We start from the raw sequence: 22,911 nt of genomic DNA, 5'->3' as shown, positions 1-22,911 counted from the left end.
TCTTTCCTCCCTTGAATAAGTAAAATGTTGCCTTTAGAGCCCACACAATCTACCCTGCCTGGGTTCTTGTTGACCTTCACAATTTGCCTTTGATCTGAAAGTCTTAGTCACCTTTGGCCAAAAGAAAGACAATCCCAACCCTTCCCAGGCCACGTAGAGCACTGTTCTTCCAGACCCATCCCACAGAGGCGGCAGACATTACCTCCAACTTCATACCCAGGAGATTTCAGAAAAACAGCCCAGGTTAAAAAAAAAAAGTCACCTCTGCATTGCAATTCAGAAAATCCTGGCTTTTCGGAACAACCTTAGTTGTTCGAACCTAAAATAAAGTTAGTCCAATTATTTTTTAACCATATCCTACCGTCGTCCTTCCACTAAGATATGTTCCCCCAAAGAGAGGCCTTAACATTCGCACTGGTCAGGGAAACAGGCTCCACCTACCACAGGGCCATGCAAATATCGAATCCAGCAAGGTAACAGGAAAACAATTCTTCCAGAATACACCCTCCCTCTGTTGAGCACTGGCAAGGTTTTAAAAAGACCAAAAGAGCAATATGCAACCCTGAGGGCTTTCAAAACCCTTCGTGTGGGTGGAAATTGCAGCTTGGAAGAGTGCGGCTTGCATAATTTCTCATCAAAGGATGGCCCCATGCCTGACTGCAGTGCATGAAAAGTAAAAGAGGTAAGACTGAATAAAAAGTCTGTTCAGCCTTTAAGTCCTTAAATTATCTCGTTGACTGTTTACACTGCGCCCAGTGTACAAGAAGAAAAGCTCCCCAGAGCCCCGAAGAAATCCTCAAATCCAGGTTCATTTGCATGCTGACACAAAGCAACTTCGGCAAGAGGACAGCTCCAAAATGCCTTCCAAGTAGAAAAGCCAGCCCTTTGCAAGCTGGGAGCCCAGTTTCTTTGGCCGAGAAATGGAAAGGTGAATTAAGAAATCCCAGATAGTTAGGACAAGGTGAAAACGGCTATTTTTATGAGCCTTCCATTCTCATTCTCTTCTACATTTAGCTCTCGGGCAAACCTGTTTTCTTCTTTTCAAAAGATGAGTGTTAGGACATGTTACGAAGCACTCATAACTGAACCAGGAAGGGCAAAATCCATCACGATGCAGAAGTGTGATGGACAGCTTACGTTTATAGCTTTTCACACTGTGGAAGCTTCTGGATTTATAGATGTGAGTCCTGCTGAATTAATTTCTACGAGAGGAAGAACCCCCCACCCACTGCACCTCAAAGCTCCAGCACCAGAGCTCGGGATGGGACTTGGGTCTCTCTGCCAGACTTCCCACCCCTGCACCCAAAACACCTCAGGAGGACCAGGGGTAAGAACTAACAGGACCCAGCTAGGCACAGGCTGGGACAGGGGAATAAAGATATATCTGCATGCCAGCTGGCAAGACAGGTCTTGCCTTTCCACCAACTGGAAAGGGGTTTCAGCACAGGAAAGAAAACTCACCCTTCTTTTTTTTTTTTAACCGTACTATTAATTTTTAAATACAAATGAGTCTCTGGCATTACACTCCTCTGAACAATCAGCAAACTGCAGCTGGCCTCCAAGAGGCTGGGATGTCACAGTGCCCAGGAGTTGCCTCGGCCATAACGGTACCCACAGCACCTGGGTCTGCCGAGGAGGGGCGCCCAGCCCTCGCCCACCCACCATCTATTTCTATGGAGCCCTGGGAAAGCGGCAGCGGTCCTTAGATGGGTGCCGACGTGGGACTGTGCTTCGACACCGACATCCAGCAAAACCCAGAGAGGCTGAGATCCATCGGTTCCCGATACACAGCTGAATTCAACGCCCCCCCCCCACCCTTTTTCACAGCCTTCAGTGGTAACTGATAAAGAACTTGGCTCTTGGGGGCAAATACAAGAACGTCCAGACAACAACTTGTCCTGACCAGGGTTGCCAGGTCACCAACGACCGTGACTCAGCACAGCCCGTGAAACGGAGCCCCTTTCAGACCACCGCGGAAGGGACCTCCCACCCCCAACCGGCAGCTAGTCTCTGCCCCAAGCCTCCGCCATCAGGAGCTCTAACGGCTGACACAGGACATGTGCCACCTGGGTGTGTGGGCCAACCCCCCAGAAATGCGCCCCGCTTCCCCTCCACCCCGCCTTCAGCGTGCAGACCAAGAAGGACGTTTAAGGACACGGCCTGGCATCCAGCGAACGCCGCACGGTCTAAAGGCTCCCGAGAGGGTGCGTCAGGCTGGGTACCCCAAGCCCCAGCTCCCCCGCACCACCCCCAGGACGGCTCTGGTCCCCAAAGGCAACCTGAAAATCAACGGGTTCCCAAAGGAGCCGCCCGTGGGACCAGGCCAGGCCCAAATTACTGTCCTCTTTGGAGCTCCTGGCTGAGGCTCTCTCGCATTCTTGGCGGGAAGGGGCAGGGAGGGCTAAGAAACGGTGAAAAGGAGGGCCAGGGGCTTCATTCCTTCCCCGGTTCACAAACATTCCTGAGGCCGAGGGGGGCCTGCTGACACCCAGCTGGCCCACTTAAGGTCTCCTAACGAATCCCCAAGGGCCCTCCTGGAGTTCTAGTCCCTCCAGGGCCACGTTAGAAAGCAGGCCCTCCCCTCCTGGAGTTCTAGCCCCTCCAGGGCCACACTAGAAAGCAGGCCCTAGCCACGCCCACGGAACTTTAACACTTGCTGAGCTGATGGGGAAAGAAGGCGCCACGCAGACAGCAGGACCACGTACAACATCGCACCTGCTTACACAGGTCCTGAGAGGCCCCGCATCAAAGCACAGTCTCGGAAACACTAACAAGTCAGAGTCTTTGGAGCTGAAGGCACGGACATTATTTCTGCTCCCCTCCGACAGCAGTATGAAACACTGGGGTTCTGTGTCTCTTCCAGCCCTGGTAATACATCAACCTACAAGTCAGTGTCAACGTAACGAATGGTCACAAATCTGGTTGCCACCTTGCTGGGGGACTTCAAGTGTGCACTTTGAATTCCAGGAATGCCACTCCCGGGAAGTCAGTGTCCCTGTAACTTCAAACCCGACCCAGAGAAAAGGCAGTCCTCCCCGAGCAGCCCCGCGGAATGCCCATGAAACACAGCACTCGGGAGTTCCTGCTTCCATTTCCTTTTTCCAGATACAAAAATGCAGATGAAGCAAGTATTTGAGTTTTACTATGTAAATAAAGCCTATCACCAGGGCCAGCGAGCGCTTAGGAAGAAAACAGCCTTCCCCGCCAAAGCTGACTATGCCAGGGGCCTCTGAGTATCTTCAGAAGGAAGAATTCCGCACACGCGTTCAAAGCTAAAATCCTTTCAAAGCAAAAGTGATGTACAGTCACTCTAGCGAGGGTGACCTGTGCCCGGGAGACATCTGGCAACATGTGCAGACTTTTCTGGTTGTCACACCTGGGGGGTGGTGTCAGTGGGCAAAGGCCAGGGTTGCTGCTGGACACCCTACAATGCATAGGACAGCGCCCCCGCCCCCAGCAAAGACACATCCAGGCCAGAACATCGGTAGTGCCAAGGCTGAAAAACCCTCATAGGATGTGACAAAGTTACTGAAGATGGCATTGCAAGGGATTCCAGACAAGAGCAGATGGCAGCACGTGGAGAGAAAGCAGAGACATGCAGGGTCAAGATCTGGTCCTGAGGACGCTTCTCAAGATTTGCCAGGTTTGTGACCTCAGGGCACACCACTGAACCCTCCTTGGCCTTAGCTGTTTCATCTACAAAATGGGCTAATGAAACTCCATCAAGGGGCTTCCCTGGTGGCGCAGTGGTTAAGAATCCGCCTGCCAATGCAGGGGACATGGGTTCGAGCCTTCATCCGGGAAGATCCCACACGCTGCGGAGCAACTAAGCCTGTGCGCCGCAACTACTGAGTCTGCGCTCTAGAGCCCGCGAGCCACAACTACTGAGCCCACGAGCCATGACTACTGAAGCCCACGCGCCTAGAGCCCGTGCTCCGCAACAAGAGAAGCCACTGCAATGAGAAGCCCGCGCACCGCAATGAAGAGTAGCCCCCCCTCGCCGCAACTAGAGAAAGCCCGTGGGCAGCAACGAACACCCAACACAGCCAAAAATAAATGAATGAATAAATAAATAAAATAAAAAACTCCATCAGGAGATCAGGGATTGAACCAGCCTTGTTCTTGGCATCACTTCCAGTTCTAAGATGTACACTCCTATGAGGCTTTCAACTGAGACATCATCATCGTAAACAGAGTGCATCCTCTTACACTGGATCAAGCTTCTTCCAAGTCAGATTGTTAGAAATGAGCTGTATAATATCCCAGGGCTCTAATATGTAACAATTTAATTACAAGGTTTTTTAAATGAGAAAAAAAAAAGCCATTAGAAGGCCTATTATTTAACGCGCCCTAAAGATTTTTTAGTAGGTACTGGGAAAGGAAGATTCAAAGCTTGGATTAATCTACATTCTGGAGGTGGAACAAATTTCCCCAGTCTCCGTCACAACAGTCTATTTCCATTTTTTAAGTGATTATAATGGACACGCTTTCCTTTATCCTTCTCTAATAATGTGACAGTTAATTACCAGCTGTTGAATTGTAAACATGCATCAGTGATGACTTAATGCAGGAGAAAAGACAAGTAGGTGAAATACTGCAAATACCATGCAATACAATGTGTGGTTAAGGAATATACACATGCATGTGTGAGCACACGTTTGTGGCATGTGTGAGCACACGTGTGAGGACACGCGTGTGCGTGTGTACACAAGTGTGCATGGAAATCTGTCACAGATGTCCCAAACTGTCCTGAATCCTCTCCATCCTAAGCAAAGAAACCACATATCTCCAGTCACAGTAAAGCACCTACAAAAACCAAGCAGCAGTTTAAGGGAGGGACATATGAGCATCTCAGATAAGACTCAGAAGCAGTTTTATTTCTGCAAAATCCTGAAGCACGATCTGGAAAGGCAGGGCGTGTACACCGCTACCAGCCTAGCCCTACCTACCCACACACCTTAGCAACTACGGTGACAGCCAACCCAGGGGCCCAATCAGGAGCAGACTGCCTGCCTCCTGTGCCCTGATTAGGCCCTGGTGTGTGTCCGTGGGTTTTACTGCCCACCTCCTTCAGTTTCTAGAACAGGGTCCTCTTGCACAAGCTGAGGAGAAACAACTAAGAATGCCCGGGGTTTTTTAGAACTTGAGGTACAGAGAAAGGAGGAGGTCCCCTTCTCCGGCTTCCGGTCAAACAACTGAATTTTAGAGTTTAAGTCCAGCTTTCTTACACTGCATAAGCCCAAAAAGCAAGATGTCATCTTAAATAATGTTTTACGACTTACTCCATCTGCTGTAAAGACAGGTCCGAGGAAGACAGGTTGAATCGCACGCGCGCACGCATATTCTTTTTTAAAAGAAGCTCTAGAAACGATAAAAGTCTGAGTAACTTACCTGATATCTTTTTAACTTTTACCATCAGAAATGCCCAGTAAAACTTTTATTATTGAAAAGGCACAGGCTACTGTGCCTTAATACACGTATATGCAGGAAATGCCTGTCCTGCACAAGGTGTACACGCTATGGCTACTCCACCACATACATTTTTCCAAAGAATCCAATTCATTAATGGGTTTGCACATGGGTGAAACTTATAACAACAATGACAGCCTCTTTCCCCGGTTCCACATAAATTCAGTGCACGTCTCCCCTCAGAGTCTCTAGTTTTATAAATATAAAAATGAGAGAAAATAAAGATCAGAAGTTGAGTGTCTCATTTACTATCTAGACAACAAAGCCACACCGCCTCCCAAATTCAATCCGGTGGGGTGGGTTAGGAGTCACTTTAGTTCTTCCTGCTGTGGTGAAGCAGGAAAGCAGAGAAAACCAGTAAGTCACCTTCAAACGCTACTAGAAGCCAAGAATTTTTGCATTTTAAAGGGAACTTTGTCCCCAGGAATGGCGCGGCCCAGACCTTCCCAGAGAAACTGACCAACAGACACTTTTAACCAGAAGAAAACAGGACGACTGCTTTGCTCTCTGTGTGCTTTTTACAGGTTTATACGGGTTCGGCTGGTAAGTTTCAAGATGGTTTTCTGTTTCGAGACAAGAGAATTCAAAGTTACCCCTACACACACACACACACACACACACACACACACACTAGGAACTTATTTTGGGGGCTCAAACCCCACTTTCATAAAGGACGACGAAAAGTTTCAATTTGTTTTTGCAGGTATCCAGAGCGCCGGGGGTCTAGGGCTGGAAGCGAAAGTCAATAAATATTGATGGGCTTTTGGGAATCGAGAAGCTCGGCTGGCGGCAGCTGCTAGTCTGGGCTTCCTAGCGATAACGGGTGCAGGTCCAAGGGGTGCAGAAACAAATACCTAGACAGGCAAACACAGGTGGGGACGTCTCTGTCCACCCCCGGCACGTGGGAATGTCCCTCCCCGACCTCTGGGTAGGCCCACAGGTGCAGGCCGGCACAGGCGAAGCCGGGAATGACAGGGGACCCTGCCAGGCCCTTCCCAGGAGGGGGAGGGGAGGGGACCCGGAACAGGAGCCATTGAAACCGCGGCGCTGGGAGCCAGCAGGACCGGGAAACAACGCAGAGGAACCAAGGTGGCGCCCGGACCACACACCTATGCGAGTCCTACTACCCACGTCCTCGCAGGTGACCCGGGCGGACGCGCGTCCTGGGCCCGGGGGCGCGAACTGGACACCCCCTCCAGCGTTCCTACCCCCCGACGAGTCCCTCGGCCCCAGGCCACCTCCCGGCTGTCACCGTGCGTGTCCCGCGCCCTCCGTACCTTCGTGATAACCAGCGGCTCACCGTGCTCGCGGCCGCCCTTCAGGGTGAAGCCCCAAGGGGCGCCGCCGCTCAGCTGCACCTCCACCAGGCGCCCGCCATCGGCCGCCCGCGCCTCGGCCTCTGCCAGGCGCTCTGGCCGCACACGGGGCTCTGCGCCCTCCATGGCGCGGGGCTCGGAGGCGGCGCGGCCGCTCAGGCCCCCAGGGCCGCCCGACCTGCGCCCATGCACTCGGGGGAGCCCCGGCCGGCCGAGGGCGAGGGAGGCTCCCGGCGCCCCGCCGCCGCCGGCCACTGGCAAACTTGCGCTGCAACTTGGGAGGAAAGTACCGGCCCCGGACAGGGAGGGAGCCGGCAGAACGCGCGGCGCTGCGCGGCGCGGCGCGGCGCGGCGCGCGGGGGAGGGCGGGCCCCGGAGGGGGCGGGCCCGCGGGGAGGGGGCGGGGAGCGGCGGGGTCCGGCGGGGTCCGGCGCGCGCTCGGGGGCTCGCGCCGCTCGGGGGGCAGGGGGCGGGGCGAGCGCTCGGGTTCCCTCGAGTTGCCCGGAGGGTGGGAGGCGGAGTGGGGAGAGAGGCGCGCCGTCCGGGACCCCCGCGGCCGCCGGCGGTGGGAGGGGCGGGGAGAGGCGCGGGGGTTGGGAGCGCGCGCCCGGGGCTCCCCAAGTCGCCCCGAGGCTGGGAGCGCGCTCAGGACCTCGCGCCGCCAGCCGAGCGCAGTGTACTGGGGGCCGGGGCCGAAGCTCACGCTCGGGGCGCGCGGAGGCCTGGGGGGCGGAGTGGGGGGCGCGCGCTCGGGGTGAGGGGCGCGACCCGCGGGGCCAGAGGGCGGGCGGGGGCGGGGGCTAGAGGTCCGGGGGCCCCTCCTCCGTCTCGGGCGCCGAGCCGCCCTCGGAGGCTCGGGGCACGTCCGCTCGCTGTTCGGGTGGCCTAGGCGCGGCAGGTGAGGCGGCGGAAGCGCCCGCGCGGGGCGGGCCGGGGCGAGGCGGGCCCAGCGGCGGCCGGAGCCCCCGGCGCCCTCCATCTTGGAGCGCGCGGCCGGCTGGCGCCCCCGCCTTTGTTCTCGCGGACCGCGGGCGGTGGGCGGCCGCGCAGGTGAGGCCGGGAGCGCCGCGGGGGTCCCCGCCGCCGACCCGCGCCCACCCGCGTGCCGCCCGCCTGTCCCCGCGCCGGCCCACTGTGCCCCCAGCGCAGGGCAGCGGGATGGCGGGTCCCTGGAGCCCTCTGCGCGCGCCCGCATTGCCCGGCGCTGCAGCCCAGTTACCGAGTGGCCGGTGTTGGCTCTTTCTATAGTTACAGCTGAGGAAGTCATTGCGTTCAAACCCCGCTCTCCCTTTGGTACAATTGTGCCCTGAGGACTTGACGTATTAGGTATATTACTGTTCTGTAGCTGGACGCTAGGAAACAGCTGGTTCCTCGAAGACGCTTCATCCAGGTGATGATGCAGGAAGTAGGTGGCAAGGACAAGCCAGGAGAGCGCAGAACAGAGAGTCAGGGGTCCCTGAGTCCTTGTCTGGGATCTGCCGCTGCAGAGCCAGGACGAGGAATCTCAGCAGCAGTCCCAGTGTCTTTCGCGGTCAAGAGAGATTTTCATTCTCTGGTTCTGTGGCTGATCAGTTGCATCTTATCCGGACAACTGAAGAAAGAGAGCAAGCTCCCCTGGGCACCGGTCATGGCGCTGGGCACGGGGTTACCGCCTCATAAATAACTCCAAGCTGCCGTGTCCAGAATGCCTCTAGTTAGAAGAATGAGGTGACTTTTCCTTTGTAAATGGAGACTTGAAAGGAAGGTGCCTGTAAAAATCCATCTCAAGTGTACCTTCGCTGTGGTGGTCACATTAAATTGCACAGGACTAAATACACGCCTATATATAAGCTTGGTGGATTGTATCAATTTTTTTAAATAAATTTATTCCTTTATTTCTTTATTTTTGGCTGCGTCCGGTGTTCATTGCTGTGCACGGGCTTTCTCTAGTTGTGGCGAGCAGGGGCTACTCTTCCTTGTGGTGCCGGCTTCTCATTGCAGTGGCTTCTCTTGTGGAGCACAGACTCTAGGCACGCGGGCTCGGTAGTTGTGGCGCACGGGCTTAGTTGCTCTGCGGCATGTGGGATCTTTCCAGATGAGGGCTCAAACCCGTGTCCCCTGCACTGGCAGGCGGATTCTTAACCACTGCGCCACCAGGGAAGCCCAGATTGTATCAATGTTGACATCCTGGTTGTGACAGTATGCTGTCATTTTCCGGGATGATCCCATTGGGAGAAGTGGGGTACAGGATACAAAGGAGGTCCCTGTATTATTTCTTACAACTACATGTGAATCTATAATTATCTCTAAATAAAAAGTTTAATTTAAAAAGTGGTTGGGGGGAACTTCCCTGGTGGGCCAGTGGTTAAGACTCTGCACTTCCAGTGCAGGGGGCACGGGTTCAATCCCTGGTCGGGAAACCAAGATCCCACATGTTGTGAGGATTGACCAAAAATAAGTAAACTAAAGAAAAAAAAAGTGGGGGCTTCCCTGGTGGCGCAGTGGTTGAGTCCGCCTGCCGATGCAGGGGACACGGGTTCGTGCCCCGGTCCGGGAAGATTCCACATGCCGCGGAGCGGCTGGGCCCTTGAGCCATGGCCGCTGAGCCTGCGCGTCCGGAGCCTGTGCTCCGCAACGGGAGAGGCCACAACAGTGAGAGGCCCGCGTACCGCAAAAAAAAAAAAAAAGTGGATGGAGGGAATTCCCTCGTGGTCCAGTGGTTAGGACTCCACGCTTTCACTGCGAAGGGCCCCGGGTAAATCCCTGGTCTGGGAACTAAGACCCCGAAAGACTCGTGGCATGGCCTAGATACATTAAGTTAAAAGTGGATGGGAAAAATAAATAAAAAGATGTATATGATCAACCAAAAGTTAAAGGACCATATAAATGCACCTAGAGTTTATGCACGTCCCCTATCCCAAAACATGCTGCCCCCAGTTAAAGCTAGTATTGACAAAAATCTCAGTTTAGGGCTTCCCTGGTGGCGCAGTGGTTGAGAGTCCGCCTCCCGATTCAGGGGACACAGGTTCGTGCCCTGGTCTGGGAAGATCCCACATGCCGCGGAGCGGCTGGGCCCGTGAGCCGTGGCCACTGGGCCTGCGCGTCCGGAGCCTGTGCTCCGCAACGGGAGAGGCCACAACAGTGAGAGGCCCGCATACTGAAAAAAAAAAAAAAAAAAAAACTCAGTTTAAATCTCAGATCTTACCTGGGGCTGAAATATTCAGACCATTAGATTCACTAAAGCATGAAATCATTGCCTTCATAAATCACAGCTGAAGTCGTCTTTAACATTTTATGTTCACTGTATAATCATTGTCAGATCACCCATCTGCCACTTGAAAGTGTTATACTGTCATTCCTTGAACTTAGGTGTAAATTTACCTTCATCCTTACTAAACATCATTCTGCTGAGTTTGTTTTTTTTTTTAATCTTCACATTAGGCCTCCCTTCCGAGTTAGCATCATTTGAATATTTATAAAGCTGTCTACGTTCACATTAATAAACATGATGAAAGGGACAGCGCCACGCCATGTGTGGCCTGCTGTGAGATAGATGCTCTCCTCTCAGCCCCTCATAAATCTTTCATCAACATTCTTGGGATTACACAGTTGAGCACATCTGCCTGTGGTCCTGTCACACCTAAACTTCTGTATCATGTCTGACATATTATGACAAGACTGTCAATCTTGTGAAATTTTCACTGTCTTGTGAATGAAAGGCATAGTCCCAATTTATCAACCTTGCACCCCTTTTGAAAGAATTCAGTATGACATTGAACCAGTGTGGACTTCTAGTGGTGACAGCTTTCTCTTCTAGGAACTCACAGCTCGGCCAGAATTTCTGAGAGTGGAGTATGTTTGTCAGCACGTAGCTTTTGTCCTTCTGGAAAGCCCAGGGCACATTTGTTCTGTGTAGCTTCTCACTTTTTGGACTTTCATCTTCACTGCTCAGAACATGAGGCTGAGCATATACCCTCCAGACCCAAGGAGCATCCTCCAAGCGTCCACACCTGGGCATTCAATAGCCTCGGGTGTGTGTGTGCCACCTTTTCCAGTCTGAGGCTTGTTTCCTTTGATAGAGAGGAAATGGGTGAAATGAAAGTGAGCTCTGCCTTCACTTGCTCAACAGTCAATGAATTAGTCAACCAAGGGCAAATTGAACCGACTTTCAGAGATTTAATCAATAGCGAATCCTGGACTTCCCTGGTGGTGCAGTGGTTAAGAATACGCCTGCCAATGCAGGGGACATGGGTTCGAGCCCTGGTCCGGGAAGATCCCACGTGCCATGGAGCAACTGGGCCCGTGCACCACAACTACTGAGCCTGTGCTCTAGAGCCTGCAAGCCAGAACTACTGAGCACTTGTGCCACAACTACTGAGGCCCGCGTACCTAGAGCCCGTGCTCCGCAGCAAGAGAAGCCACCGCAATGAGAAGCCCACGCACTGCAACAAAGAGTAGCCCCTGCTCGCCGCAACTAGAGAAAGCCCGCGGGCAGCAACGAAGACCCAACGCAGCCAAAAATAAATAAATTTATTAAAAAAAAAAATAACTAGTCCTCCCTATGAAACAGAGCTCAAATTATTTTAGTTTTTTGTCCTAACAGGAGATTTATAATTATAAGACGTAATGGAGGATGGAGTGCCAGAATTTTGCTTTTACCTTTCTCGTTGTAGGGCCAAGTACCCTTCAGTTAGTAAGATCAGGCTTTCCGAAACACCTTTCAGTGGGATATTTTTTAAAAGGCAGGCTTAGCCATTTCCTACCTGACTCACAGTGTACCTGAGTTGGGGACCCTATGATTAAGACTGGTAGAGGGTCAGTCAAGATCAGGGAGCACAGGTATGGTGGCAGTTAGAGGAAAACTTTGACACAATGACTTTGCCCTTAGTCACCAGTGTTTGTCATCTTATTCTTGATTCCTGCAAGGTATTGTTACAAACACTGGAATTTAGCTGCAGATCTTAGATAAAGCTGAGTCTGTACAGCCCAGCAACCACTTTCTCCCTCTCACAAGGATTTTACCCTGGATCTTGTTATTACTTGGAATATTTACAGATCTCTAGGCGGGAGAGACTTCGTCTTTCTGTGCAGGGGACAGGAGGACAGACCGCTGGGTCTCTCCATGTGCCTGGCACCGTGATAGTATTTGTGGCCCCCATCTTTGGAGTTTGCGTCCTAGGGCCCAGCAATTATAACTGCAAACAAAGCAGCCACAGCAGCTGAGAAACAGTGACCGTCATTCACGGAGAGCCTGCTGGGTGCCAAGCATGTTATTCACATGGACTCGGGTCCTCTCAGCAGATTTTCTCAGGGCATGCATCAGCCCATTTTACAGAAGAAGAAACTGAGACTCATCAGGGTTAAATAACGTGACTGAGGTCACTGAGCCCAGGTCCCCGTGAAGGACTCACACGCTACCACTCACGGGAACCAGCGCCAGCTCCAGTACCAGAGGGCAGTTCTCACTGAGCGACTGAGCTGACTTCCTTCTGTAAGATATTGATACTTAGGCATTTGACCACCTTTTGAGATTCCCTCGACCTTCAAATGCCAATCACCACAAACAGGCTGAAACCTTCTATGGGGAAGCTTTGCCTATAAAACTAGATTCTTGCTTAGGTCTGTGTGAGTCCCAATTCCTTTACCTTTAGGACATGTTCTTTAAACTGTTATATATGTGAAGGGCCAAGTTTCCTGCTGGCAACTAGAAGGGACTAAACAAATGGTGCTTTAAAAAATGCACACAGGGCTTCCCTGGTGGCGCAGTGGTTGAGAGTCCGCCTGCCGATGCAGGGGACACGGGTTCGTGCCCCAGTCCGGGAAGATCCCACATGCCGCGGAGCGGCTGGGCCCGTGAGCCATGGCCACTGAGCCTGCGCGTCCGGAGCCTGTGCTCCACAACGGGAGAGGCCACAACAGTGAGAGGCCCGCGTACCGCAAAAAAAAAAAAAAAAAAAAAAAAGTTAAAAAAAAAAAAATGCACACACACATATATATATAACAATACCTAACTATGCAAATCAGGAGTACTTAAAAAGAGAGTACTTAGCTGAAGCTACTATTGTAAAAGTTTTTATTAGGTTTTTTTTTTTTTTTGGCTATGCCACGTGGCTTGTGGGATCTTAGTTCCCGAACAACGGATCGAACCCAGGCCCTGGCTGTGAACGCTCCAAGTACTAACCACTGGACCACCAGGGAAATCCTAAACGTTTTTATATTTTAAAGTACATTTTTAGAAAGCCATTGCCTATTTTTCAGTTTTTGTTTTGTTTTTTTAAATGAAGTAACCAAAGATATACGGACAGCTCATGGAGCTCAATATCAAAAAACAACCCAATTGAAAAATGGGCGGAAGACCTAAATAGACATTTCACCAGCGAAGACATACAGCTGGCCAACAGGCACATGAAAAGGTGCTCAACATCACTAATTATTAGAGAAATGCAAATCAAAACTACAATGAGGTATCACCTCACACAGGTCAGAATGGCCATCATCAAAAAATCTACAAACAATAAATGCTCAGCTCCGTGCTCTGTGATGACCTAGATGGGGGGGCGGGGAGGGGGGAGAGAGGTCCGAGAGAGAGGATATAGGTATACATACCGCTGATTCACTTCATGGTACAGCAGAAACTAACACAACATTGTAAAGCAATTTTACTCCAATCAAAAATAAATTAAAAAAATAAAGTAGCCAATGAGCATCTATTTCTTGAGCCCTTTTTACTTGTCCAACAGCAGGGAGGGCTTGCGAAGGAATGTAAAGGATGCCGGAAATATGAAACATTAACTGTGGCTGTGAGGGAAAAAATCATGAACCACCCTGAAACAATTAGAGCACAATTACAGGCAAAACGTCTTTTAGATGCAAAAGTTTCAGCAGGAAAGAAATCCAAGTAGAGAAGAGAAGGAAAAAAAAAAGGATGAACAAAACCATAGGTGAAATTTTGAAAAAAAAATTTCATCTTTTATCGTGGAAATTTCAAGCAGACACAAAAATAGACCTCTTTTGTTTCATCCCTACCCACTTTTTTTTCTGTGAAGTATTTCAAATCACATCCAGGAGGGAGTGACTGAGCTACTATCTTGCCAGCTGAGAGGAAGTAGGGGCGACGTTTCATCAGGTGGGGACCACACGAGCAGAGGAATGTTCTCTATTGTAAACGAGCACAGAAATTCCCCAATCCTGTTCATTCTGAATCTGTCTGAGCCCCCAGGCCCCACTCCTAGGGCGGGTGTGTATCCTGGGAGTTGGGGGCTGTCAAAAACAACTCCTGGGTTTCTGGCTGAAGTTACTTGAGTTGAGCAGCTGATACATGGAATTTGGGGCAGAAGAACAAGTGAAGGGAGCACTGATGGCTTTCATTTGGGCAGGTTGAATCTGAGACGCTTTAGCAGATGTTGTGTTAGTTTCCTAGGGCTGTCGTAACAAAGTATCATAAACTAGTTAAAACAGGAGAAATGTTTTCCCTTTGGGAGGCCTGAAGTCTGGAATCAAGGTGTCAGGAGGGCCAATACCCCGTATGGAGGCTCTGGGGGAGAATCTGTTCCTTGCCCCCTCTAGCTTCTGGTGGCTGCGGGCGTTCCTTGTCATCGCCCTAAAGGCCCACCTAGAGAATCAAGGATCATCTCTCCATCTCAAAATCCTTATATTAATCACATCTGCAAAGACCCTTTTTCCAAATAAGGTAACATTTGCAGGTTCCAGAGATTAGGACCTGTCATCTTTGGGGAACATTAGTTGGTTTACTGCAGATATGGAAACCACTCTAAGGTGTTCTAGACAATGAATGGGACTCTTCCTGTTAGTGTGGGAAAAGCCTGGCTAAAGGCCTGCAGCTTGCTGGTGGTCCTAAGTGCTCTCTTGAGGGCCAGCAGAACAGGCTAGCTCTTTGCTGACTTCAGGTGGTACCTAGGGAAGCCTGGTCCCACCCTCAAGCCAGGTGAGGACTGCTCCGAGGGAAGCCCTCATAAAGATTCGGGATACCTGGGACTTCCCTGGTAGTCCAGTGGCTGAGACTCTGCGCTCCCAATGCAGGGGGCCAGAGTCTGATCCCTGGTCAGTAAGCTGGATCCTATATGCCACAGCTAAAGATCCCATGTGCTGCAACTAAGACCCGGGGCAGCCAAATAAATAAATATTAAAAAAAAAAAAAAAGATTTGGGATACCTACGGGCAGAAGACCTAAATAGACATTTTTTCAAAGAAGACATACAGATGGCCAACAGGCACATGAAAAGATGCTCAACACCGCTGATTATTAGAGAAACGCAAATCAAAACCACAATGAGGCAACACCTCACACCAGTCAGAATGGCCAGCATCAAAAAGTCTACAAACGATAAACGCTGGAGAGGGTGTGGAGAAAAGGGAACCCTTGTACACTGTTGGTGGGAATGTAAATTGGTTCAGTCACTGTGGAAAACAGCTCAGAAAACTAAAAATAGAGTTACCATATGATCCAGCAGTCCCACTCCTGGGTATATATCCAAAAAACCCAAAAACACTAATTTGAAAAGATACATGTGCCCCGTTGTTCATAGCAGCACTATTTACAATAGCCAAGACATGAAAGCAACCTAAGTGTCCATCAACAGAAGAATGGAGAAAGAAGATGTGGCATATATATATATATATATATATATATATATATATATATAACAATGGAATACTACTCAGCCATAAAAAAGAATGAAGTAATGCCGTTTGCAGCAACATGGATGGACCTAGAGATTATCATACTAAATGAAGTAAGTCAGACAAAGAAAGACAAATATCATACGATATCACTTACAAGTGGAATCTAAAAAATAATACAAATGAATCTATATACAAAACAGACACAGTCTCACAGACATAGAAAACAAATTTATGGTTACCAGAGGGGAAAGGGAAGGTAGGAGGGATAAATTAGGAGTTTCGGATTAACAGATACAAACAACTATACATAAAATAGATAAACAACAAGGACCTAGTGTAGAGCACAGGAAACTATATTCAATATCTTGTAATAACCTATAATGGAAAATAATCTGAAATATATATATATATATATATATCTGAATCACTTGGCTGTACACGTGAAATTACCACAATATTGTAAATCAACTATATTGCAATTTAAAAAAAAAGATTTGGGATACCTACAAAAGACACACTGGCATCTCTTTCTCAGGTTGTATTTCACAGAATAGCACTGATTGCTTTGGGCTCTCTGGGCCCACGGGAGCAGAGGGCCGAGACAGCATCACAGCAAGGGGGCTGAGCAGTGGGTTGACTCTCCAAGTACACTTGAAAATGTCACTTCAGTGGACCTAGAGATTGTCATACTGAATGAAGTTAGTCAGACACAAATACCATGTGATGTCACTTATATGTGGAATCTAAAATATGACACAAATGAACTTATTTACAAAACAGAAGTAGAGTCACTGACGTAGAAAACAAACATGGTCACCAGGGGAGAAAAGGGAGTGAGGGATAAATTGGGAGATTGGGATGGACAGATACACACTACTATATATAAAATAGATAACTAATAAGGACCTACTGCATAGCACAAGGAACTCTACTCAGTACTCTTTAATAACCTATGTGGGAAAGGAACCTGAAAAAGAATGGATATATATATATGTATAACGGATTCACTTTGCTGTACAGCAGAAACTAACACAACATTGTAAAGCAATTTTACAACAATAAAAATTAATTTAAAAAAATAATAAGAAGAAGATGAAAATGACATCTCTTCACAGCAAACCATCCTGAAATTCAGGGGCTTAAAACCACAAACTCAGGCCTAATCCAGGTTTACTACTCAGGTGAATGGTGTCTCATTACCTGTGATCCCAGGAGAGATTCTGAATGGTGGTGACTTCTTGCCACAGACAGAACACTTTTCCCTGCGGAATGAATAGAGGGGGTGTGAGTCATCTGCTGTCACTGCCTTCTTGAGTTCTAATCGGGGACCCAAGTTCTCAGTGGCTGCCCTAGGCATGCTGGGTCTAGTATTAGTTCTCTCTCCCCAGGGTCTCTGGTGCGGTCCTCTGCTTTACAAAGAAAAGCCCAGGGCTTTCAGAGAAACCAAGAGCTCAGCCTCTGTTTCAACATTCAAAGTTAGGGAGACTTCAGGGAGGGGTGAGGGGACGAAGGGCAGAATAAAAAGCGGCCCCCTGCCTGGGCCATGTCCACCACCCACCCCTGAGTGACCCTCAGCTGAGGTCAGGGACCAGAGATCAAAGCTCTGCCCCGGGGGCCGGGCTCCGGGCTCCTGAGAGAACAGGAGTTGTGAGGCCAGCCTGGCAGCCTTACCTCCATCTGGAGAATTACATTTGGGGAACATCTTTTTCAAATCTTGAATGCCTTCTGCGACCCAACCTGCTTGCAACTTGGGGATAGCAGTGCCAACGAAATCGTAGCATAAAATTGCGGCATGTGGGTTCTAGTGAAAACCAGCCCAAGCAATTTCCAAGCAGCAAAAAAAGGATTCTAGGGACTTCCCTGGAGGTCCAGCGATTGAGACTCTGCGCTTCCAGTGCTGGGGGCCCCGGTTCAATCCCTGGTCGGGGAGCTAACATCCCACATGCCGTGCGGCGCAACCAAAAAGGAGAAAAAGAAAAAGATTCTACATGCGTGAGATTTCCGTGAGATCCTTGAACGGACTGATTTTCCCAAAGGCAGCATGAACTTTCTGCTCCTTCACGACGATATCGTTTGAGTGTTTAGGGAATGAAGGCCTTTCTAGCTTCAAATGCCACAGTTTGAGGGGGGGAAAAAACCAATAGAGATACTTATAAGAGGTTCTCAGAGAAGGCACGATGAACTTGAATTTCTAACAAACTCCGAGGGTGGTGTGTCCCGTTAGTGAGAGCACACCGTGAGAAGCACGGAATAAAACGACAGCCAGGAGAGTCCGGACACTGTGGGAGCTCGGTAACGTTCATCCCGTTCCGCCTCTCACTCCCAGCACAACTGCAACCACACACACGAGGAGAAAGGGACTGGCCATCTGTGCATCCTCAGAGCTGAAACAATTCGGGGGCTGCATGGGAAGGAGAGGCCCTGAAAACGGAAGCCGCTACTGCTTTGGTGTTGGAGGGCTACTGATTCGGCTGCTGGAAATTCCTTCACTGGCTGCTGGCCAAAATATTTGTTTCAATTGAATCTATTTGAATTTCAAGGAATGTAGAAGTACTTGACTAGCAGTAGAAATAACAGGAAGTATCAGAAACAGGCTTTCTGAAAGGTGGTAGAATTTTAACCGCAATGTAGAGATTTCTTCCGGGCACACAGAGCAAGTTTCTAAAAATTTAATTGACTTATGATACTTCTTTACCTTTGCATAGTTAGACTTGTAGAAGGCCTGCAGGCACTATCGTGTGATTGGCTTTTATTTTATTTATATTTATTTTTTTGATAGGTAAAAATTGGATTTATTTGGAGAGAAACACACTCCACAGACAGAGTGTGGAGCATCTCAGAAGGTGAGATACGCTGTGATTGGCTTTTTTTTTTTTTTTTTTTGCGGTATGCGGGCCTCTCACTGTTGTGGCCTCTCCCGTTGTGGAGCACAGGCTCCGGCCATGGCTCACAGGCCCAGCCGCTCCGCGGCATGTGGGATCTTCCCGGACCGGGGCACGAACCCATGTCCCCTGCATCGGCAGGAGGACTCTCAACCACTGCGCCACCAGGGAAGCCCTGTGATTGGCTTTTAAAACAATAAAATTTTTAAAATTTTAGAATAATTTTAGGTTGGGACTTCCCTGGCGGTCCAGTGGTTAAGACTCTGCGCTTCCACCACAAGGGGAGAGGGTTCAATCCCTGGTCCGGGAACTAAGATCCCGCATGCTGCACGGCACGGCCAGAAAATAATAGCAATAATAATAATAATTTTAGGTTTACAGAAAAGTTGCGAAGATAATACACAAAAAGCTTGTACACACTTTACCTGATTTCCCTGAATACAGCGTTCGTAACTATGGTTCTTTTGTCTAGACTAAGAAATTAACATCATTACCTTACTAGTAACTAAACTTGCGACTTCATTTGGATTTCCAGTTTGTGCACTGATGTCCCAGGATCCCTTGCTGCACTTAGTTGTCGCATCTCCTTAGCCTCCTCTGGCCTGTTTCTCCACCTCTCCCTGTTTTCCATGGCATGGACAATTTTAAGCGGGACTGGTCACGTATTTCATAGAATGTCCCCCAATGTGGCCTTGTCTGACATTTTTCTCACGACCAGACTGGGTTATGGATTTCGGGAGGAACTTGCAGAAGTGATGGCAGCGCCCTCAGCGCATCCCATCAGGGGGTACTTGACATCCACTTGCTTGTCACTGGTGACACTCACCTTGACCTCTAGGGTAAGGTAGTGACTGCCAGGTTTCTCACTACAAAGTTACTGGGAAATTTTTCCTTTTCCTGACTGTTTTAACATCTTTATGATTCAAAAGTGTTCTGTGGGAAATCACGTTGATTCAATGGTAGCCACCAAGTTCATAACTGGCTAGGCTATCCCTGAGACCAGATTAAGATGCTCCAATCACAACATTAAGACAATTTAAAGCCCTGAGAGAAAGCGTAGCCAGGATAGGTGTCACCAGTGATGGCCAATTGAAAAGCTCACTAATGTTCGGAGGCTTCTGGTCTCACGTGTTTCACGAGCTACTTGTTTCTTTGCAGAGTTTTTCTTATTTTCTAAAGCAGAATCAAATACTCTTTAAAAATCTAGTAACCACACCTTACAAAAGCCCATACAGGGAATTCCCTGGCGGTCCAGTGGTTGGTGCTCTGGGCTGTCACTGCCGAGGGCCTGGGTTCGATCCCTGGTCAGGGAACTAAGATCCCACGCGCCGCATCATGTGGCCAAAAAAAAAAAAAAAAAAGCCCATACATACTTCTTAGTTTACTATTATTTTGGTTTGCTTAGTTTGACAGAAAAGACCAGCGGTGGACAAATTATAGCCCGAGGGCCGGCTGTCTGCTTTTGTAAATAAAGCTTTCTTGGTACAGCGCCACACGCATCCATCTACCTTCTGCCGATGACTAGTCTGGGGGGTCCCACGGCAGGGTTGGGTAACTGCCACAGAGAGCATGCGGCTTGCAAAGGCTAAAATACTTACCATTTGGCCTCTGAAGAATACGTTTTCTGACCCCTGTGATAGACTAAAGAGCTGCCATGAGTTTGAGAGACTGGGGTTATTGCACACGGTTTACTCTAGATGTCCAACTAAAGGCAACACAGTGAGACCCAAAGACTTGGGGGGAAGAGCCATCACATTGAAACCACGGGCTCCCTCAGGGGACTGACTGACCCGCACTTTCTCTGTGACTGCCTTTCAGTCCCTCTGAGATTGAGCTGTTGTTCTGCGGTGTGTATCAGACAAATGTTTCTGCCGTGTGTGCGACCAGCTGCACGTAAGGCTGCGTCCTCTGCAGACACGCGGGAGCTCTCGCCACAAGCCAAGCTCTTGAGGTTTCTGTGGGTTTCCTATTGCCTCTGCTCACAGCTGCCTGAGTAGCAGCGAAGCAGTCATTTCAAAATTAGCCAAAGCCTGTGGTTAATGAGCGGATTTCGTCTTTTACTAGATACCTGAGATCTGACAGTCTCATGTGCATCAGGACTCCAGAGCAAAGAGCCTGCCCAGAAATAACTTCATCTCATTTTACTAGATTAGTATACTGTGCCACAAAAGGAAACATACCATTTAAACGAAGTCTGAAACAGGCAACACATATATGTGTGTGTCCATCCTATTCACTGCCCCCACCCCCAACTTCCTTGAAAGTGCAGTCACGTTCTGATGGCCTCAAATTCGGCCATCTGCGACCTGCTTCCAACTTCTCAAAAGCGGACTTCTTGTTGCTTCAAGATGGTGAGTGGAGAAAGTGCTTTCATTGGTCTGACCAGTTCGCAGACATTCACGTTGACGGGGAAATGAATCTCCAGTTCCCCTCTGGACCTTACGGCGTAATCTGCTTGGATTTGAGCATCAGCTCTACCACCTCCGTGACCTTGGATAGGTTTCCTCACCTCTTCTGGTGCTTTGTACAGAACCTAGAGATAAAAAGGTGGGACACAAGGATGGGGGTACGAGTTAAGCAAGACTTGAAGTTCTTAATGCTGCCAGCTCACGGAAGGCGGTCGGGGTAGCGATGATATTCATGTTCGTTTAGTTTCCCTTTTCCTCTCAGGACACAAATCCCACCCTCTCCTTTCCAGGGCTTGCTCGGTTTCATCTCTTCCCAGGCTGACACGGCGTAGCTGACAGATTCGTTCTGTGACCGCTGCAGAGCTGAAGCTGTACTGAGGCGCTACTTCTCAATCCATCCACTTCTGTTGTTTCTTCAGAGGAAAGGACAAGATTCCTTCAGAAGCCAAGACTCTCAGGTCTTGCCAGGTGAGGTCAGTTGCCAACAAAAACCACAAGTCAGGAGGCTCTTTGGTTTCTAAGCCTGGGTTCAAAACCCATCCATCGTGTGGAATATTTGCAGAACTACTGAACTCCCCAGGAGGCAGAAAAGGAGTTGAAGACCAAGATACAAGCCACGGCAACGCTTTTTATCCTCTTGAAGCTTTGTAGGCAACCTCCATTCTGGAGGACGCTGGGCACCTGAGTCCTCCAGGGCCTGCAGGTGTGCACGTGGGAAGCAGAGAGGCGGGGTACCTGCAGCTTGGGCTTGCGACAGAGATTGAAACGCAGTGACGCTTCTGCACAGATTGGCTCCCGGAACCTTTGGCATTGGAGCAGACGAACAGACTCTCCTTCTTCATTTTTATCTTTTAAAGCACATTCCACACACAAACTTCCAGAAGCCACTTCTGCCTTCCAAGAGCTAAGGAAATAGAAGATCAACTGTTCAAAACAGATACTGAGATTTATGCTTTCTGAAGGAGCGGCAGACCAGCGTTTGGGGAGTAGCCCTATGATGTTTCCTACTGTTTTTACAAGCAAGGGTGTAAAATCCAAGAGCAGTTAAGGTTTTGACAATGTCGGTCTGTTCCGGACTTCTATCAAAGCAGCTGCCCCTGCTTACAGATGCGCCGGGTCAGATCTTTTTGAAGTAGTGGCACTTGGAGCTCTTGGTTAAAGGCTCTGCTTCCATCTGGCAGTGCAGCTCCCGTCTGCCTTTCACGGGTCCCAACAGAAGCCCAGTCCTGTGGTTTGCCGGGAAGAAGGCTGAGGACCTGAGCCCAAACTTTGTCTTACTTAAAACTGCAAAGCTGGTGGTGGAAATGTAGACGAGAAGACAGGGTGGGAGGAGACAGAGGAAAACAACAGGGATGCCTCACCTCTGGTTGGAAAAATTCATGTACTGCAGGGAGAGGTCAAAGTGTGTCTGCTCCTGGCTGCAAACAGGTCTATTAGGTTTGCTGTTAATAAATATGATGGAGCTGGGGGTGGGGGTGGGGTTCTTTTTAAAAAATAAAGCTTTGGTTAGGTAAAGCCAGAATCTAGAGGGGGCTCTTTTATTTTCAACCCTGAAGTGTTTTTAAGAAAACAGTCCACTCAGTATATTATCATTAGTACTAATATCATTTTGAAACTTTTATACATAGAGAATAAAGCATGATTTTCAATGTATACTGAAATTCATCTAGAAAGGAAAGAAGTTAAGAAAATCTGAATAAACTTGAACATTTTTTTCCTAAACAGAGGTACTCTCAAAAGCGAGTAATTTTACAATGTGAAAAACTTAACCCTACATTGTTGAGATGAGTAAAAATGGAAGAGCCCTGGAAGGTGCACAGTGCGTGTGTGTGTGTGTGTGCGTGTGTGCGTGCGTGTGTGTGTGTGTGTGTGTGTGTGTGTGTGTGTGGAGCTGGGCAAAGCAGTTTCTCCTTTCTTCAAGATTTGTTGATTTTCAGGGAAAATCTTAGCTCTAGGGGGTCGTTTCCGTATGGAAGAGCGACCCTAAAAAAGAAGTATTTTAATGCCAATCACTGCAGTCACAGTTTATGAACCTGTAAGGGATCAAAACTAGGGACGGCAGAGTCCCACACCGGGCAGATCTGGCACGAGGCATGCTTTCTTATGAGTTAAGATGAGACGGCGGTGTCGGGGTGGTGGGGGCAGGGGGGGCTCTGGACTCTGGAGAATTAACAACGCCCCACGCCTCCCCTTGGGAAGGCCTTGGTGAAAGGG

The 22,911-nt window shown here is 49.3% G+C and overlaps 1 protein-coding gene across 3 annotated transcripts in view; it reads right to left on the bottom strand.

The window, feature by feature from the left end:
• Nucleotides 1–18,127, bottom strand: part of SHROOM2 (shroom family member 2) — a 146,170-nt gene extending 128,043 nt beyond the window's left edge. Inside the window, exons 1-2 of one of the 3 annotated variants that reach the window (XM_060292684.1) lie at nucleotides 17,396–18,127; nucleotides 16,608–16,669 (exon numbers count right to left, since the gene is read on the bottom strand). In XM_060292684.1, coding sequence (XP_060148667.1) covers nucleotides 16,608–16,669; nucleotides 17,396–17,450 — 117 coding nt within the window. In that variant the 5' untranslated portion in view covers nucleotides 17,451–18,127. Of the gene's footprint in view, nucleotides 1–6,746; nucleotides 6,983–16,607; nucleotides 16,670–17,395 lie in introns of those variants that run through there. The other 2 variants (XM_030837336.3, XM_030837333.3) reach the window with 2 other exon arrangements.
• Nucleotides 18,128–22,911: the final 4,784 nt, after the last annotated feature.

This window comes from Globicephala melas, chromosome X, assembly GCF_963455315.2.
Source record: "Globicephala melas chromosome X, mGloMel1.2, whole genome shotgun sequence".
Taxonomy (NCBI): Eukaryota; Metazoa; Chordata; class Mammalia; order Artiodactyla; family Delphinidae; genus Globicephala; species Globicephala melas.
This window is presented reverse-complemented; position numbering and strand designations above follow the sequence as displayed.